Consider the following 21,749-nt stretch of genomic DNA (forward strand, 5'->3'; position numbering starts at 1 on the left):
TTAGAACTACTTAAACCTAAGTAACCTTAGGATATCACACACAGCCATGCTCGACGCAGGATTCGAACCTGCAACCGTAGCAGTTGCGCAGTTCCAGATTGAAGCACCTAGAACCACTAGGCCACACTGTCTTGTGATATTTGTTCCATTTAGGATTAAATGTGGTATAGATTCCTGAGATTTTAGGCTCATGAGCCTAGAATGACCAAACAGGACTGCTCATATTTTAGATGGGTTCAGTTTTAATCCTATATTCCACATCCATATGCATAGCACACATAGGTCAGTACTGAAATTCTTGACACCTTTTTCAAGTTTCTTCATTCTGCACTCAAGATACAACTGGAGGTTATCAGGATACATATGATATTCACAGGAGGACAAAACAAATGGCACATCATTGACATAAATGAAAAGAGTACAGGACCTAGTACTTAAAACTGAGGGATGTCTGATGAGTTCTGAACAAGATGCAATGCTGGCTAAATGTCAGGTATGAGTGGAATCATTGCACTTGACTTAGTGACAAATTTAGGCTGCTAAGTTTGGCAAACAAAGTGTTGAACATGACAGTGTCATAAGGTTTGCTGGAGTCTAAGAAGCACATGACAGTTGCCTCATGTGTATCCATGGCAAGCTTCATGTCACCTGTTACCTTTATTAAGGCAGATGTTGTGCTCAGATGTTTACACAAATTTGATTGGTGTTGTTCTACTAGATCGTTTTGCACTTAGGTAGTTTTTTAGCTGGTCATGGACTACGGTACTGGACAGTGCCAGAAGAATGCAAATAGATTGACAGTCAAAGGGTGCTGTGGCAATACCATTTCTAGGTGTGCTTGAGGGGAAACATCTGTGGTTAAGGAGTGGTTAATGATAACTGTTGTAGTGGGCAATAGTGGGGCAATAGCAAGCTTCAACATCTGGTCTATGATGGCACTGCATCAAACAGATGCTGATCTAATATGCCTGATGGATTTTTTAATGGTTTTGCATGAAACATGCTTTATACAGAATTTTTGTGATGACCATTGTTAATTACCATGACATAATCAATAAGTCTTTGTTTCCATTGTGGTTCAATTGAAACGGTAGGTAGTGTGAAGTACAGACTCAGTTCTTCAGCTGGGACAATGGTATCAGCTGCAGCTTTGACTCTACCTATACCAAGATCATGCAGGTTTTTCCATTATGCAGCTGGTCTCTGCCTATTGTTGGGTAATTTCTTGCACCTCAATTGCAAATTCAGATAAATTAATGTTTTGAAGCCTCTGTGTGTAGTCATTTATGTATTCTTCCTGGGACATTCTAGTGAATACACCATGAAACTGAAGTCATGCCAGGTGCAGGTATTGATGAGGTACAAATTATTCTGTTCGTGGATTTAATTGTAATTCTACAAATTCAAATAGTGCTAAATAAAATGTTTGAAGAAAAAAAGCAAACAGTTAAATTTCACACTGGAAGGACTGTTGTTTAGAAAAATTTATGTTGATGCCACCAGCTGTAATTATATGCTTAAATGTGTATTTGAGACTTGACAAGGAAGTTTTCAATGAGGCTAACCTGCCTACTTTAGAAGGTTGTAGAGGACAAATATTTGGCATTTCCTGTTATGGATTTGTCCACTATAAACCTTCATTACCTTTGGATGTGTGTAGCATGGTAGGTGATAAATCAGAGTGTAGGTGTACACCTACTTCAGCCCCTCATTTGTTACATCTGACATGCCTTAGAACTGGTGAAAAGTCTTGCTTTGAACCAGGTCTCCAATGAAGTATTATATGGATGGCTCTCTTGAAATATATGATGGTGCTCATAGAGATGAGCTGGCAGATATTGGACATTTGCATTGGAGCTTGGTGCATTCAGATGTAGCACATGGAAGGACACTGCTAGTGGATACTTCTGACTCAGTCAGTGCTAAAAATAGTATGAAGCATAAGGAATGTGTTGATATGGGAGAATTCTAGGAAGCAAAAGAGATTCAGATAGTTTCAGGATGAAGGAAGGTTTTGTGGCCAGGGTCAGCAGTGTTTGCATCAGTCAAGGAACAACAGAGTGATGATAGGAAATGGGAACCCTTGCTAAAAAGGCCTAGAAAAATCTGCATGTAATAGTATTAAAAGTAAAACAATCAGAATAAAAACAGAGTGTACTATTAACAGCACTAACAATGAGTGACAGCAATGATAGAGTAATTGACAAACTAATAATAAACAATAAAAAACCAATTGGTAATGAGGTAAAGCACAAATATTAAGAAAATATAATATTTAATTTACATTATACAAAAAATCACAAATGTAATGTGGTGTGTATAGCTTAGAACCTTCTCTTCTGTTGGTGTCTGTTGCAATCTATAGCTTCCATGATCTAGAAAGCACATTTAAGTATTTGTATTACTTCTGCACTTTTTTTTTCTGCAGTAACTGTAAAGGCCATGAAATTATTTAGCCACTGAAATTTCTTCTCCAGGAACGAAGGCTGTTCCCATTTTTTGACATTGCCTATCAGGGGCTGGCTTCTGGAGATATTGATGAAGATGCCTGGGCTGTCAGACGCTTTGCTGAAAGAGGCATTGAATTTTTCTGTGCACAGTCATTTTCTAAGAACTGTGGGTTATATGGTAAGTTATACCAGTTTCTAACACTCCTGTTGACACATAAGTTTGAAATATTTCTTAGATACAGATATACTGAGCAAAATGCACATTCTACACTTGCTCATTTATCTGAAGCTGTCAGTGCAATCAGATGAATGAATGAATGGCAGGTGAACACACTCATAACAGTTTTTCAGTTTTTACAGTGGTTGCATCTATACATAAATGAATACTTAGAAAATAAAAATAAAAAACTTGACTAATGAAATTAAGAAACCCAATAACAATAGAAAGGTCACAATAAATTAGTGTTTCAGTTAAACTGAACTTCAAATTTGTGACTGGTACATTATACCCTAGGTACCTGATAAATCAATATGACACTAGTAGCCCCAGTCTGACCTCATCTTCAAGATGTACACAAATACTGAAAATACAAATTCCCAAAATTATTATTTCGTTTTAGAGCACCATATGTTTATCACTGCATGATTCTGTCATACAAAACAATGATACCTTTATTTTTGACACATATTTCATTCCTTTTATGTCTGTTGATTATCATTCTCTTACTATGTTCTACCTGAAATCAATCTCTGAGCTTCTCTCACTTGATGACTGTGCAGTATTGTTTAAATTATCCCATTTAGTAAGACCCATAAAAGATTTCACAAGGAGACATGGCTAAAGACAAGCAGTCCTTGAATCTATAAGTTGAAGGTTTTGAGGAAGCTTTCAAAGAGGAAAACTGCCTACCTAATTTTGTCCTCACTGAGTATCAACTGTGGTCTTGCACAGTTTATTGTTGGGCCTGAGTGTATGCTTGAGCTGGTTCTAGAGCTGCCTCTTTTGTGGACGTTGTCTTGTATTGCAGTTATTCATCTAATAAAGAGATGCTGTCTCATATCAGGACGTAAATAATCAATTTTTGAAAATGTAAAGTTTGAAAGCATAAAGTAACATTTTTTTCACATCAGAATGTGTTACCTGTCATCCTGATCGCATCCTGGGGGCCACCACAGTGCTAAAACACATACCTTATGCCCTGAAGAATTTGTCCCTCTGTCTTGCACTACCACTCTTGATTGGACTGATTTAATCGTATTCTCCACCAACACTTTGACTACCTGTTGCTGTATTGTTAAATGAGGAATTTCCCCAACACAGCCCTACACATCCCTCCCAAAGTGGTATTCTAGCATCCTCTCAACCAACATAATGTACTTACACATTTTTAAGTCACTCTGGCTCCCACCTCTGACTGACTGGTCATATTCACATGGAAGATAGGGACACAATACCTGTGCCACACATTTGGAAAATGCTTTCTATTCCAGTCTTATCAGGGGCATTTTATACCTTACTAAAGGCAAATTGTGAAAGCAGCTAGACTGTACACCAAGTTGGCAACAACTACTATGCAGTATTCTACACAAACATGACCACAAACAAACTAACCACCCAGATAAACAGCTGCAACCACAGATATGTCCAAAAGGCAACTAGAAGACTAAGCTGCAAGGAATGCTGCATAACTTAATGTGATTGATTAGAGTAGCTGCTCAAACCATTAGATTCTAACGGAACTCAAACTGTAAAATATTTATTGTTCCCACAAATTGCATGGCCGTAGACTCCACTAGCCCTGGTCCTTTATTTACCACCTTCCCCCTCTACCACACTTCCAACAAAGCCTGCTAACTATAAAGCTGCTCCCTCCCCCATTACTTTTCTAGTCATCCTTAGCCTGCCCTTTGCAAACTTTTTGTATCACTTACTTCTACTGATAATCTTCTGTGTTCTTCCCATATTCTCCCTTTTTATTTCTTGTTCCTGTCTTAGAGACCTACTAACCTGCTTATTATATCCCACCCTGAAATTTCCATCCATGAATAGATAGTTTTGCATTTTTTTAGTGAAGGTGCAATGTATACTTCAGGTTTAATTGCATAAGCTTCTTCAGATTTGCCGAAAAAAGTGAAAAGTTGTTATTTCACACATGATTTGCTCTATTGTACCTTGTTAATGTTGTTACTTTACATAGAATCTCAAGTAAGTGACATGATGAGGGAACCATCATACCGATCATAAATAAATTGAGTACTGCTAAGCCAAACTTTACCTGTGCCATAAAAATGAAACATAAACACAATAAAGTGTAACAGCCCACACACAATACATCCAACACTCTCCCTCCATAGCAGCAGCATCTGTCCCCTAACAAATCTAGTAACTGCTCTCACTTACTAATTTAGGTAAAGCTGTGCTGAAATAAATCTGCATTTGCACCCGAATCAACTTCCAGACTTTACAAAGCACTGTAAATTGCATCGCAGAGGGGACTTCCCATAATGTCAGGTATCAGAGATAGTTTGCATTCTGTTGATGTATTTATTTATTTATTCAGCAGCTTATGATGTACATCTATGGAGTAAGTCCAAGTACATATTTGCTTTGTCAGTTTTCCAATAAAATACATTACTTTTACTGATTCTAACTAAGATAACTAATAAATTTTAGCCACAATATTTCTGGAAATTAATATCATAGTTACAAAATTTTAGATACTGTAAACTAAACAGATTTTATGAGGCATATATAATCTATGTACCTAAATTACAGAACATCTAATTGCAATAATTCTATACTATGGGTCCATCATTTTATATATACAGTATAATACAGTCATATAGAACATACATATTCTAGATCCCATTTTGTTTACATTTATAAAGAATTTAACAGCAATAATACTGTAGAAAACAAAATATTTAGATAAAACAATGCTGTTAAGAAGTTAACACATTTCACTTTTTCTCTGTACCTGTGTACATTTTTTTAGTGTAGTATGCCCGATTGCTTCAGTTATTTTTGTTTGAAAGAAATTATCTGATTGAATATAAAAGGGTTTCTAATAGCAGTTTTTTGATTGACTGTTTAAACTTATCCTTCGATTTGGCATTAGTGATGTGTGGTGGTAAAGAGTTGTACAACATTACTGCTATGTAACCACTGCTTATCTCATACTGAGTTGTGTTATGCTGCAGAATTCTTAATTTATTGGTTTTTCTGGTGTGGTGGTAGTGTACATCTTCATTTTTTGTTGAATTTATCTTTATGATCCCAAGCTAGGAACAGAATTTTAGATATCTACAAGCTGTAGAAGGTTATAATCTTATATTTTTTTGAAAGGAGACTTGAAACAATCCCTTGTTCTTTTGTTTCCTATTATTCTAATTGCTCTCTTTTGTGATTTGAATGTTTTAATTGCCTCAGTCGAGTGGCCCCAGATTTCTATACCATAGCTCATTACAGCATTGAAGTATGAAAAATACACCATGCACACATCATCTTCAGTTATTAGTGGCTTAATTTGTCTCACAGCAAAAACAAGACTGCTAAGTTTATTGCTTATATTGGAAAAATGATCTTTCCATCCTAAACAACTGTCCACAGTGATCCCTAAAAATTTAGCACTTTCAGCTACTCTTACATCTAGTTCTTGCAAATGTGTTAGATCACGTGTTTTTCTTTTGTTGTTTTTAAATAGGATTGCATTAATTTTCTCATAATTGAGAATTAACCTATTCACTTCAAGCCAGTGGGTGATCATTTCAACTGTTTGATACTTTTACTTATGGCCTCCTGTAAGCTTGGTCTCACAGTGTCACCTGCGAAGAGTATCAATTCATTGTCTATGTTACATGGTAAATCATTTATGTATATAAGGACAAGGAGAGGTCCTAGAATACCACCCTGTGGCACCCCATGTTTTATATCTTGTAGTTCTGATAGCTGTTTCCCTTGATTTTGTGACACTTCCATTGCTTGTTTTCTGTTATGCAGAAATGACTTTATGATACCAAGAGCAATTCCTCTAATTCCATAGTGGTGTAGCTTCATTATTAATATGTGGTGATTTACAAGCTCAAAAGCTTTAGATAAGACACAAGAAACACTATCTGGGATTTGGCCTTGATCAAGGCCTGCAGAGATTATATTAATAAGTTCAAATGCAGCTGACACTGTAGATTTTTCCTTCTGGAACCCAAACTGTCTGCCATTTATGATACAGTTTTCATCAAAAATGCCATTAACCTAGCAAATATTATTCTTTCTAAGATCTTTGACAAAATAGGAAGGAGGCTAACTGGTCTGTAATTATCTGGGCACATGTGATCACATTTTTTGAATAGTGGTAGTATCCTGGCAATCTTCATTCTATCTGGGAAGATTCCTTTTTCAAGTCATGAGTTGACTAAGTGACAGAGGGGTTTAGCGATTTCCCTAGTAGTTAGCTTCAAAATTTTATTTGACATGCCAGTTATGTCTGTGAATGCTTTATTTTTTAGTTTCTGTATTATTTTTCTTATCTCTTGTTCTGTTGCCTAATACAGGTAACATAAGTTACTGAGTGACTTTTGTTTATTCTCAACTAGTTTTTGGGCTTGTTACCCTATGTAAGTTGTTGGCAGATGCTGGTAAAATAATTGTTGAAAGTGTTGCTAGTGATTATTGGATCTTCTGTCACAACATTATTGATTTTTAGGCTTAGGCTTTTATTGTTATTTCCTGATGACTTTCCTGTTTCTCTGTTTATTATCTTCTAAGTGCTTCTGTCTTTGTTGGGAGCTTGTGTAATAACATTTCAATTATACAGTTTTTTTTGCAGCTTTTAAAGTTTTATTATGAAGTTTTATTGTAAATCATGTATGCCGCACAGGAATAATAACTTTTGCATTCAAGCATATTCTCTCTTCAGTCCTTTTATGAGTGACATACATGATTGTAGTAATTATTAGAGTTGTCACTGATTCGTGAAACTTTGGAAGTAGGTTTTCATAGAATAATTGGTGTCTATCTCAGTGTCTACCATTTAAAGTTTCTCAGCATTTCCAAGACTTCCTACAAACCTGTGACTATTTGTGCTGCACTTCTTTTTATACATTCAATATCACCTTTTAGTCATATTTGGTAAGGGTTCCAGACACTGTGTTTTCCCAGTATCCGGCCAGTGATACGAATTTTGCTACAAGCTTTACCGACAATTGAGCCTAAGTTATCATTCTTGTTCACTTTCCCACAAATTGTTTCACCCAAGTATTCACATGTGTTCACTGATTCCAGGTATGTCTCACTGATAATATAGTTGTAGGCCACTACTTTTCTGCATTTTGTGAAATGCATAGTGTTACATTTCTGAACATACATTACAAGTTTTACTCCACTTTTAAATGTTAATGTCACAACACACTTTCCTGTCAATAAACATGCTGCAGCCTTCCTACCAAGACATCCTCAATACCATGAAAAATTTTATAGCAATGAAAATAACCAATTATTGATAATATAATATAATGTAAATGGAAAGATAAAAAATTTACTCACCAAGCAATGGCAGGGGAACACACACAATAAGGATTTAACTTTTACAATTGGCTCCTTATTCCAGTAGAGTAATTGAAGGGGAAGGAAGAGGGTTGAAGGAAAAGGACTGGATCAGTTTGGAGAAAGGGGTAAAGTCCAGGAAACTCACCCAGAATCCTGGGTCAGGGAGACTTACCAGATGGGATGACAAGGAAAGACTCAAGAATTTTGTTTGATAACCCATATGGTAGCACTTTCATTTTAACTGTTCGTGTAATACTGAACCAAACAAATTCTACAATCATTGGTACAGTACAGTGCTATAGTTTATGAGCTTTTTTGAAATCCTGTCCTTGGAATCCTGACGACAGGCATCATTTGTTCCATTGTACATGCAATGTGCAACTGCTTTCTGTTCCCTCAGTGACTGCTAGAACAGCCTCTTCAATATGCTGGATAAGATGCCCAGGGATACACTCTGAATGCACAAGAGTTTCTCTTGCTTTCATTTCCCTGGAGGATCCATTACTTGCCCCAAGTTTAACTTGCTTCCTCCTGACACAGCATTCAGCACATTTTATCCCTACTCCTTTCAACTTGCTTCCTCCTGACACAGCATTTTACCTGACAGATGACATACGTGTCACACTGTCCAAGTTTTGGTTGCATCAGATAAGGCATCTCAAACATATTGGCAAGGGGATGGGTGTAGTACCTGGAATTGTTGCTAGTCTCTACCTACACTGTGTGGGGCTTCTAAACCTACTCCCAATATGCTGCTCACAGTACGATCAATGAGAAGTGATACACACTGTATTACCAGTAGAGGGAGTGGATAGTACTTGATGTACCTTTAGTATCTCAGCTACATGTCTCTCAGTAGCCCACTGAATACTGCCATTTGCTGCAGCTACCAATTGTTTGACAACAATCAGGGAAATTTCCAGCTTCTTCAAAACAGCAACTAACCCACTCTTGTGTCTGATAATGACATTTACAGTGTGGCTGGCTCATCAGTTTTGGTCTAGTAAACAAATAACTAAAAATAAACCTTCCTTTTGGAAATGAAGCTACAAAGCCCTAGAAAGTAGAATATGTTATAATGACTGAAAAATGTTGGACAAAATTTACTGATTCTTCAAAGCTAACTTTATATCTTAAACTACTGTTTTGTTTCAAGGTTATGCTCACTAACAGACTTGTGTAACAAGCCCAAAAATAGTGATAATTTATGTAAGCATACACTACTGTTGAAGGGGGAACTTGAACTGAATATGATATAACAATAATAATAAATATAAAATGCCATAGTAAGCAAAAGCAGTCTGTTTTGTGCATTAACTTTCAAACAATAATTTAAAAGCAACTGAGTGAAAAGAGGTGGAACACTTGCACCAATGACGAAATTAATTCCACTGCAGTGAATATGATACTGCCTCCAAAATGTTTACAATGGACAACTTTAGCTTACAACATTTGATTTACTGTAAAACACATTACACAGACTAGCACAAAGCATTCCTCAGAAAAAAAGAAAAAAGCTAGTATAAAATACACTAAGAAATTTTTGAGAATTTACGGCATTGGATGGAAGTGAATCTGGCAAAACTGGCAAAGAAGAAAATCAAAGCAGTGGTGCTTAAAATTAATTGGACTTATAAAAGAAGAAATGAAGAGGTAATCAACAGCATTACCAACAAAAGAAATGTGTGGCATGCAATGACAAATAATCATGGACATAGTGTGTAAGTGCAACTTTGTTGTGAAGAGATCAGCACAGGAGAGAAAGTCTTCGCATGTTGTGGCTGGTGACTCCACATATATCTATCTTAGAGTCTGACATGTGCTAAAGCAAAATACCATTTGAAAATAGCTCAAAGTCCGAAAGTGCAATAGTGAAATAAATAATTTCTACAGTCAATGACGAATATAATGTCCTTTAAAAAATGGCCCTTATCTGTTGGTGAGACAGGTGCCTTGTTCATTGTACTGACAGACTCGTGTGATATTCAGGCATGAGTTTGATCCTGTGTTTTTGACTAGCCCACCCACCATACACCCATGATTTAACAAATTATGTAGCGTCTAATGGTGGAGTTTTAAGTCATGACATAAGAGCAACATTATTTATAACTGCAGCAGATTTTTAGTTCAATTACTATTATGCATTTGACTCATGCTTTACCATTAGAAGATTATGTGGGCTACATTACCACCACAGATACCCCTGAAATATTTTTACATTATTTTTCAGTTTAGTTTCAGGTAGATGCTGGGACTCTACCTTCATAACATTCCTGTGGCCATTTTTCTGTATTTATGTTTGCCTACTCCTTTCCCTAGGAACTAAAAATTAATGGTTTCCAACTGACTAAAGAAACTTAAAACTGTTTTAGATGGTCATCTAGGACAGCTCTCTTCAGAAATCGTGCTCTGTGTTGATCCTGATAGTGATAAAACAGAAAGTGATGGATAGTAGTCTACACTTTACTACTACATCACTAGCTGCACTGACTGCTGTAGTTATGGAAATAGCAAAGTTCTCTGGGGGAAAAAAATTAAACATGTAGAACACTATGTGTTGATCTTGGACCGTAGAAAAGTTTTACAGAGGTTAGTATCAGAGATAATTTCCCATTTTGACATCATGTACATGATTACAGCTATCTGCCACACCCAGATGCATGAACTCACAAAATGTTTTAATAAAATATTGATAGATATCTCTCAACATATGCTGAGTCAAACAAGGAGATAGGGGTAACATTTATGTATAATACCATGCGGCATGATTCTACAAGCTTCACACTGTTCTCTCTGCTCCACAGTCGTGAGGCTACTATGACAGTTGGTACATTGTTCCTATTTGAACTACATGATACTCAGGATCAGTACCTGAAACTCCTCATTATAGTGACAAGAAAATACAGATGGCTCATATATGGACCCTTGACACCTGGGAAAAGGACTGAGGATGCTATAACCTAAGTACTGGGCAGTAAGATACAACCCAGGAGACTTGTTACGGATTTCTACACCTATGCAGAAAGTGGGATTATTAGAAATGTTACTGAAATGGTACTTCGCCACTTATTATATTGTGCTTGTTGGACAATACATGTGAAGTTGAAGATTATGACCATTCATCAAGAAGGTAAAAGTGCAGAGATGATGTCCATGTCTTTCTTATGAAGATCTACTAAAATCCTTAGATGCAGATCAGTGATGGAGGGCTTGTTATTCAAGAAAACTGAAGACCCATTGACAACATCTAGATCCAGAATGATGTAGGCAGCACCTTTGAGAAATTCTGAAACAGTGGGTCACTGTTTCTCCACAAGTGAGCAGTCCCACAAACAATGTTGCATGCCTTTTGGAATAGTGGTTAGTGTCACAGGCTGGTGAGCTACAGGTCACCATTTCAAATCCTACTAGCAGCAATTGATATTTATTGTTTATGAAATCTTCTCAAAAGTTCTTATGTTTGTGATGTTTGTATCTTCTGGAATATTTGACATTCATATGAAGAGCAGCACTCTCCATTCAGGAGTTCAGTTCTGTTCTGTCTGCACAATGATATTTGTAATAAACATGATTTCAGTGCAATGTGTTATACTTCATTGAATACCTTGCTATCGGATTTATGATGTGACAATACTGTGTAAATCAGATTACCATGCATATTGCATAATCTTTCTTAAGTATCTTGGAATTGTTGCAGTCACTTCCCAATATGCTTACTCCTTTGTGGTTTATGGTGTTGACAATAGAAATCAGTTCCGGCTGAACTATGATATACACAATTACAACACAACCTCCTTCTACAGAGTTCAAAATGAAGTTATGCGCTCTTGTGGGACTATATGCAACACACTCCCACCCAACATAAAGTAAGAAATTGGAAATGTGTACCAATTCAAAAGAAAATTAAGCACATTCCTAATTAAGCACTCTTTCTACACATTATCTTCATATCTAGATTTAGGTACTGAAATGTTCTGTTAGTACATGGCAAGTGTCAGTAAAGCTGCATGAACTGCAAATAGGACTCAGTGTTTGTAGATGCAGGAAAATATTTTCTTTGAAAAATACCACTGGAGTCAAGTAAATCTTCAGCCACCAACAGCAGATAAACAGTAGCTCTATAGTATAACTGAAAAGGCAGCAGCTTTCCTTCTAAGTTATTCAGTTAAAATACGATGGGCTGAGATTAAAGGGTAGTGAGGGTAGGGGGTGGGGGGCTTCATGTACAGTGTGACATGAAAACTGAGAATCTCCAAACTGGCAAAATTACAAGCTATGTTTAACACAGGATACTTTCTAGTTGCTTCCATGCAGACTTGCGCATGTGGTTGAGGTTGTGGCTTGAACGCCTGTGTGGAACATTCCTGCTAGGTAAAGGCACCAATTCTCAGGCTTGACAGTATCTGCTGTCAGCAACATGTCAGACACAGTTCAAGAGTTCAGAGGTATTACCAGAAAACTACAGGATGGAAACTGAAGACCCTCCACTAAGAAAAAAAAAGAATGACTACACAAAAATAGTTGAAAGAACACTGAAAGAAACAGCCCTGCTCTCATTTAGGATAAAATAATTTTGGGTACTGGGCCACGTCACTGTAAAAGGAAGACATTGTAAGGGAAGACATTCACCAGTATACAGCAGTGAACTGCTCTGAAGCGGACCACAGGGAATCAGTCAAAACAGCAGTTTAGTTGTTTTAGTAATATACAATGACTTGGTCCAACACACAAAATTATTTTATCTACGACAACACAAGCTGTGGAAGCCTACAAAATTACAGTATTTCACTCAGTTCATGAACTATGACCACCCCCAGAATCAAACCTTGGATTTGAAACCAAATTTAGAGGTGTAAGTGTGAATAGCACTAAGCAGTTTATTGACATTTTATTGTTAACAGAGAATACAAATTAAGTTTATATGATCTTCTTTTCTTTTGTTAATGTATTTGTTGATTTTCTCATATCTCTGACAACACCTCTCCCTGAATAGATGTGCAGAACACAATGAATGAATGATTGAATGAACATGCACACATTTTTTAAATACACTGCACTGCTTAGATATCAGGCAACTCACTAAACTTTTTAGATGCACATTGTAAATTCAAAGTTCTTGACATTTTTAGAAGACATGAATACATTTTCTTCTCCACAGGTGAACGCACAGGGAACCTGGCTGTGATGCTAAACAATCCAGACAAGATTGAGAAAGTGAAATCTCAGTTTATTGTTATCGCACGATCTATATACTGCAGTCCGCCTAGTCAAGGTGCTCGTATAGTAACTGCTATGCTAGGAGATCCTAAATTGAAGGAAGAGTGGTAAGTCAAATATTAATTAAAGTGCATAAAAAGCTTTTGGCACTGATAAAGGCTATAATTAATACGTGTAAACAAGATTTTTTTAATTTTAGTTTGATTTTCCATTTTTGAAATATTCCGTATTTACTCGAATTTAAGCCACATTCGAATCTAAGCCACACCTGAAATCTGAGAATCAAAATTCAAGGGGAGAGAAAAGTTTTAGGCCTCACCTCCAAATCTAAACAAAGTTGATCCATTGTAATATGAGACACAATTTAGGTCGAATGAATGACGATACAGCTATAGTAGTTTGGCTCGAGTCGTAAGCTTAGCAGTTAAGCTTTACCAGGTAGCCATTGCTATGCGTCAGGCACTCCGTCTGTATTTATATGGATACCCTTCCATTTTCATGTGCTTCGTCTGGTTTGAATTGACTGCTTATTTTTCTTTGATCTGATAAGTGCCGTGCTCTTTGTTATAGGTGTTTACGTCACTCAAGGCTGAAAATGCATTACTGTACTGTGTCATGCATTGTTTGTCGCATTCTGATGTAATGAGTGTTTATGACCTGTCGTCGCTCGCAGCATGTTGCTTTTGTGAGCGCTACCGCCACATACAAATTTTTAAAAAAAGGGAGGAATCGCCTCGTTAGTGAAACAATGGCAAGAGACTGCTATTTATTGTTACTTACACTGCTGCTTTCTTTGATAATGATCAACAAGAACCAAATAATAGACTGCGTATCATAGAAGATGTTCTGAACGAGAGTTTAGCGAAAATTTTTCTACATTTGAAAATCTTTGCAGATACCTCTTTAGTACATTACATTCTGCACAGAAATAAATCTTAGATTTAAAAATCTAATTAATTGCCGTGCTTCATTTCTAACTGTATCACTATTCAGCATAAGAATAATACGAATATATACATGACATGATATGTATGTTCTTCTGTGTTAGCTGTTGTCTCACTCTAGTTTCATAGTTTGTTAGGCAGCGAGGATTTAAATGAGATAGCAGCAAACATGAAAAAATACATGGCAAAATGTTTATATTCGTATTATTATTATGGTGGAGAGAATACTGCATGTGATTCACAATTCATAAAAGTTCCTATTAGCAACCATCTCTTCTCACAGGTAGGAAAAAATTCAGAATGCAGAGTTGACCACATTGGCAAACATCCCAAACAGTCGTTCCAGTCGGATTTTTGTAGAGCATTGAAATGTTGCTACATTCGAAAATGAACAATATGGAATTTGTATTTACTTCGTTGGATAATGTATGAAAATGCAGTGGTCGAAACTCAGGGCGGAGAAAAAAAGCTCGTCTTCCACCTTTTCTTTTTAAATTTATTTACTGGCGCAGAGGTTTTGGTGCTGGTATTTATCTTTGTGCCTGCGCAGTGCTACATATATTCGATGACAGAAGTTAGCTGTGGTGACACCGACTAACTTTTTTCACAACTTCCACTTTGCACTCAGTTCTAAGCCGCAGACGGTTTTTTTGGATTACAAAACCCGAAAAAAAAAAAGTGCAGCTTAGATTCGAGTAAATATGGTAAATTTATTTGAATTAAAAACAAAATGCAATATAAAACTTTCATTTTGGTACGGTTTTTCTAACTAGACAGAAATATTGGGGATATCATTAAATAATCAGGATGCATTCTTTTGACAAATTATGTGGACAGAACAAAGGAAAGTGAATTAATTAAATTAACTGGGGAACACAAATAGATAATCCCATGGAGGATATAGAAGTTCTAACTACTGTGAGAGTATTAGTCAAAAATATTGTAATAAAAAAACACGTGATGACATTAACCTTCTTCTTTTGCAAATTGAGGGTTTACGCCTTATGGCTTGTTCTGGCCTCACCATCACTACCTTGGCCTTCCCAGACTCCTCTTTCCAATGATACTGTATTTCATCGCTTGTTAAGTGATTCTGTGAGGTGACCTGCTCTTTCAAAACATGCTTCTATTGGATAACTTTTTCTGTTAATAGCTGTACTCCACATGTATTTCCTTATTTCCTCATTTCTTATTTAGAACATCTTTGTGCAGCTTTCACAGATCTAAGGAATTTCATTTCTAATGTTTCAGGATGTCTTTCCCCTATTGACTTTAATGTCCAATTTTCTGCTCCATTTACTACCGTGGTTAGTGCCATAACTCTATGAAACTTCATTTGGGTTTGTCTTTTAGTTTTACTCCTTAATGTTATTCTTATATATGTTGATAGGTGTCGATTTTCTTACTTGCATCTCCGTGTTCTTCAAAAGTTATGTCCTAGATATTGGAAATAGGACACATGTTCTATTATTACATTACTAATGGTTCTCTAAGTTCTTATGGGGTGTTAACATTGTGCATAGAACAGTTATTTAACAGTTTTAAATATGGGCAATGGGAATGCCACTTCATGGGATTTGTAATTGTTCATGAGCCTCTTGGTCTACGGACATGCTACACAGAACTATCATTGAGTACAATGTTTACTTAGAGACCTCTGATAATTCAAGGTTTCATTTGCCTGAAGGAATAATTTTATAATTTTTTTCAGTAGGTTGTAACATGCATTGTGATATAGGGCATTTGCTCCTAACTGTTCTTTCTGGGTCCTACTAATATCTGATGCCTGAAAAAACGTCTGACATTACATTAGTATATCCTCCCTTAAAATCAAGTAAGCATAACACTGATGAACGATGCCGTTCATTAAAAATTGCTGATTTTAATTGTTGGCAACTTTGATTATATCATAACAACTCAATTAGTTAAATATAGATGAAAAGCAATTTTTGTTAGGAATTAAGTTATTTCCGTATGTAATTGAAATAGTGAAACAAATTCATGAATGTCAGAATTGTCACAACTACTTTTACACAAAGCAACAGAGAAAAAATGCATCCTGCAGTATAGGCAGTGATGCCAAGAACATGAAACAAACCTTTATTAATGCCAAATATTCATTAAGCAGAGATAATTGTGATCCCTGCCTCATGTGCTGAATATACTTAAATTAGACAGATTTAACATGGTTCACTCAGAGAAACAATTGAAATTCATTTGTCAACAGGAAGATAAGTAACATTCATACCTATAATTGTTCTCATCATATCTATTTGCAAATTAAAAATCTTGTTTGTATTACATACTTTAATTAATGGAAAATCTTATATAAAGATGTGAATCAAATACTAACAAAGAGATAGAGGGGCTGGCCAGTACTTACCTCAGCTCAGTACAGCCGATAGATACACAAAAAACAACCGAAAATTTAAGTTCCTAGCTTTCGGAATAATGGTTGTCCATGCCTCCATCCTTGCTACCCTCCCTGTTTTCCTTTCCCTGTTGCTTCATAACCTGGGTTGTGAGTAACTAAATCCACTTTCCTTTCTTTCCCCTCTCTCCTCCCTGATGAAGGAACATTTATTCCGAAAGCTAGGAACTTAAATTTTCGGTTGTTTTTTGTGTATCTATCGGCTGTACTGAGCTGAGGTAAGTACTGGCCAGCCCCTCTATCTCTTTGTTAGTATTTGTTTTACATACTTTAATGTCATACTTAGGGGTGAATTTCAGGGGCAGGGCAGCAAAAACCTATTATAATTCTGCAAGAATGAAAATTGTTAATGTTGTATAAAATAAACGATTAAACATCAAACAGAAAACAATTAAAGAATCTTGATATTGTTACTAATGTTCATCTACATTTTACCCTCAAGCTATGTTTTATTACTCTGCTTCATTTTCTTCTTTAAGTTTTGTTATGTTATAACTGATTATTTGACAGTGAGTCATTGATGCTGATGAACAACTGAATAAAAATAACATACAAAATAAATCAATAGATAAAGCATATAACTGCTTTTCACACTCACTAAATAATCCTAAAACATTCAAACCTGTGATTATGAACTCTTTTTATACTGTATGTTTTAATAGTCCCAGAAGAAAAGTCTTTTCTGCATATAAGTATTGCTATCTACAAGTATTCACATACTGGAACTTACCTAAATGTGAAGTGTGAACTAGTAGATAAACAGCTATTGAGTAATATAAATGAAAAAGCAACGACAACTTTTTAATTTTCATTTTTTAACTGGTTTATACATCTTCTTTGGATGATGCATCTTCTCTGAAAATTGTAAAAGATGTTCATTTAAAACATCTTTATACTAAAATACAGCAGTTCAGATTTTCTTTAAAAATACTTGATTGTTCAACAACTTACAGTATTGTCTATTGCACTGTGACTTCTGTGTGATAATTTGTGTCTTTACTTTTAAGTTAACAAACCACTCAACAAAAATAAACACTATTTACATACTGTTTCTGAACTAAAAGCAGAAAATCCTCATTCTTATATTGCTTATTAGACTACTGATATGCAATCAGTCCTTACATTTATATTAAAAATTAAACTTGCAGTAATGAATTTTATGCAGACATATCTTGAATGTGTCGTTCACTTCATGTAAAGAAAGTGCTTTATTTAGTCTATACGTTCCCCAAAATTTTCATTCAGTGCATTAACGACTCAATACTTATTGACTATTTATACAATTCTTATTTCAGGAAAACATGCTTGCGAGAGATGACAAACCGCATCAAAGATATGAGGAAAGGCCTAAAAGAGCGCTTGGATGCATTGGGAACACCTGGCTCATGGGACCACATCACTCAGCAAGTGGGCTTCTTTTCATTTACAGGACTCTCTGGTAAGCTTCACGTATGTTGACCACATCTCCAATAGTTTTCCAACGAACTTAGATTGCAGAGTTCTCTGCATCCATTCACACAGGAGACCTGAGATCAGCTTCTAATTTTTAAAATACTGGTAAAGGAATTATTGATACATAAATCAGCCAGTGGTTGTCAAAACACTTATAAACAATACTTAAGACTAATAACCAGTAAAACTATGACAGCGCTTATGACAAAGTCAGGAAATATACATTTCTAACCTTTCCTCCATTAAGGCATTAGGAAATTTATGTTATACAATGCTAAATCTACAAGAAACAAACACTATGAAGTACCTGGTTCAGTGAAATATCAGGCAAGATTATGAAAATCAGGGCAGTACATATTAGTGTTGCCCTGTTGACATTATACAATGTTTTTATGTGCAGTCAATTTGCAAATGGACTAAAACACTTGTTAGTAAAATTGCTTCATAAAATGGGTAGAGAGATAACATGGACTAATACAGCCCAGTTTCCTTTTTAGCAGTGTTCTTCTGAAGGCATTTTACAATGTGATCTCTAAGCTTTCTTGGCGTCATTTTGAAAAGTTCTTGGGTATTCAGGAATATGGCATCATCAAAATGGTGCAATATTTAGGCAAGCTGACTTGTTGTCATCTCCAGGCAGCCATAACAACTGTCTTTTGCTAGTGATGTTTGATATATTTCCTCCCTACTGCAGTTGATCATGGGTCTGTGGTACCCAGGTACACCTGTACTGATATGGTGTAAGGAAAAGTGTGTGCCGGGATGTCAGCTGCGATCTACAGTTCCTGATGTGTACGAGATGGGTCTATGAGATATGGTCTCAGTTCTTCAGTTGGCATGACATGAATGGATCTTGAGCACGCTCAATTCTAAGGCCCAAGTCTTATTTAGCTGGAAATCACTTCATGCCTTTTTCAGCTCATCATGCAGTTGGACCATATCAGACTATTTTAAAACAAAATTCCAGAATGTTTTGGCCTGTTTTAAGGACTTGTTACATGATAGTTCATGTTATGTCCTTCAGTAGGTGTCAGTAAGCCATTTTGTGACATATAGCCACAAGTCATACCATATACCACTCTCTCAAACACCTTTGAGAACAGTGCCAGCAAAGGGATGGGCTGATAATTGCCCCACTTTTGTGGTTAGGCATCACTATTGCATGTTTCAGTCTGTCATGAAATGTCCCAGTTCTCACTGACTGATTACATAAATAGCATAATATGTGACTGATTACGTCTGCCCATGATTTTAAAATCCTACTTGATTTCCATCATTCCAGAAGATCCAGAACTCTTAAATAATTTTACAGTTTTGTCCAATTTCTTTAGGAGTTGTGCTTTTGAAATGAAGTATTATATTTGGTGTGATTTGCATGTGATTAAGTAGCTCTATAGCTTCTGTGGGAGAATGTTTATTATGGTTCCCTGTTCTCTTACTTACAGTGAGAAAAAAGTTATTCAAATTTGGGGCTGCAAGGCTTTGATTATTTTTGTCCTGAGCAAGGACAGTAGAGACCCTGCTTGTCCAGATTTTACGTTCCTATTTGTCTCACATTTTGTGATGTTCAATATAGTTTTACTTTATTTTTTGACTTGCTAATTTTTTCAGCATAATGCATTTCTGTGGCCTTTCTGATGACATATATTTGAATTTTAAAGTATTTTTCTGTCATGTAGTTTCACTAGCCCTTTGTTCAATATACAAGTCTCTCTTTTTAGCATTTGATATTTTGATGCAAGCTGTTTTCCTCTCTTCCCTTTCACAACAGGTTCATTTCATTTTAACCTGTCTTTGTGGAAAGCAGTCTTCAAAATGTTTGAGAAATAAGTCCAGAAATAAACTGAATTTCTCATTCATTGTATCTGCTGGGTACACTTCCTCCCATTGTTCATAGTGTAAACTGCTTCTAAACAAGCTAATAGGTCCCATATTTATTGTTCTAACATGTGTAACATGAGTGTGACCATTTACCATTCTTCTACTGATGAGTTTTAAGGCTGTCAACTGACAATCATGACCATACAGATCATTTAGTGTGGCTTGCGTTTTTATGTCATTGTAATTTGTTGGGTCCAGGAACTGATTATCAATCAAGGCCTTGCTGTACCCATGTACTCTTGTTGGGTGTGAAAGCATCAGAAGTAGGTTGAAAGTTGACAACGATGATTCCAATTGCTTGTGACTATTACTGTTCGAAAGAAAATTAATGTTAAAATTGCCACATATTGTGATCTGACAGTTATTCTATAAAGTTGTGTAAGAACTAACTCTAGTTGAGAGAAGAATTTTTTAATGTTCCCCACAGGTGCCCTATAAACTGAAATTATTATGAGGAACTGAGCAGGAGAACATACCTGATAATGTGACTCAGTAAAAAATGAGAGTCCATATGGAAGACACGGGGGATGCAGTATTAGAGCCAGAGTTTACTAGAGCTTTGGAAGTGCTGCAATCAAATAAGGCAGAAACCAAAGAGGCGAGTGTCAGTTAGGAAGTTATTAAAGTTGGTGTGTAGATTATAAAACTGGAGACAGGCCATCGGACTTTCAGGAAAATATCATCCACAGTATCTTGAAGTAGCAACGGCAGATAAGTGTGATGACTATCACACAATCAGGTTAATGGCTCATGCATCCAAATTGCTGATAAAAATAATATACAGCAAATTTGGAAAGAAAATTGAGTATCTGTTAGATAATGATCAGTTGGACTTTAAAAGGCAAAAGGCACCAGACAGGCCTGACACTGTGATTGGTAATGGAAGCAAGACTTAAGAAACATAAAAACTAATTTGTAGGATTTGTTGGCCTGACGTATAATGGTGCAATATGTTTGAAATTATGAGCAAATTAGGAGCAAGCTACAGGAAAAGTTGTATAATGTAAAATAGGTACAAGGCACTGGAGGAAAAAATAACAATGGGAAAAAAGGCTGTGTAATCTACAAATCAAGGAAGGAAAGTGGTATAAAATTCAGTATGGAAGAATATCAGTGATAAGATTTGTTGATGACACTGCTACCTTCAGTGAAAGTGAAGAAGAATTAAAGACATGTTGAGACAAACGAACAGCCTAATGAGCACAGAATCTGGACTGAGAGTAAACTGAAGAAAGAAGATGAAGTTAAGGAATTCAGCTATCTTGGAAGCAAAACAGCTGCCAACAGATGGAGCAAGGAGGACTAAACAGGAAATCAAAATGGGTAAAGAGGGCATTTATCTTCAAGAGAAATATTGGCTTTAACCTGAGAAAGATATTTTTGGGAACATATTTTTGGAGTACAGCATTGCAGGGTGATGAATTGTGGACTGTGAGAAAATCAGAAAAGAAGGACAAAGCCTTTGAGATGAGATGCTATAGAGAAATGTTGAAAATTAAGTGATGATAAGACAAGAAATGAGGTGGTTCTCCAGAGCACCTTTGAAGACAAAAAGACATTGGAAACACTGACAAGGAGAAGAAACAGAATTAGAGAACCTGTGTTAAGACATTGTGGAATAACTTCCATTGTACTAGAGAGGGAGGTTAAAATCTGTAGAGGAAGACAGAGACTGGAATACTTCTAACTAAATAAATATGGACATAGAGTGCAAGTGCTACCCCACAAGAGAGGATTTCATGGCAGGCTGCTTTGGACCATATAGGAGATTGATGACTCAAAAATTAGTAACATGCCACTGTACACATAATTTGTTCTCAGATTAGCAG

The 21,749-nt window shown here is 36.1% G+C and overlaps 1 protein-coding gene across 1 annotated transcript in view; it reads left to right on the forward strand.

The window, feature by feature from the left end:
• LOC126354089 (aspartate aminotransferase, cytoplasmic-like) overlaps nucleotides 1-21,749 on the forward strand; it is a 69,152-nt gene that overhangs the window by 44,171 nt on the left and 3,232 nt on the right. The window contains exons 5-7 of the mRNA XM_050003474.1: nucleotides 2,478-2,628; nucleotides 13,154-13,319; nucleotides 17,883-18,025. Coding sequence (XP_049859431.1) covers nucleotides 2,478-2,628; nucleotides 13,154-13,319; nucleotides 17,883-18,025 — 460 coding nt within the window. The remainder of the gene's footprint in view (nucleotides 1-2,477; nucleotides 2,629-13,153; nucleotides 13,320-17,882; nucleotides 18,026-21,749) is intronic.

Source organism: Schistocerca gregaria, chromosome 3, assembly GCF_023897955.1.
Source record: "Schistocerca gregaria isolate iqSchGreg1 chromosome 3, iqSchGreg1.2, whole genome shotgun sequence".
NCBI lineage: Eukaryota > Metazoa > Arthropoda > Insecta > Orthoptera > Acrididae > Schistocerca > Schistocerca gregaria.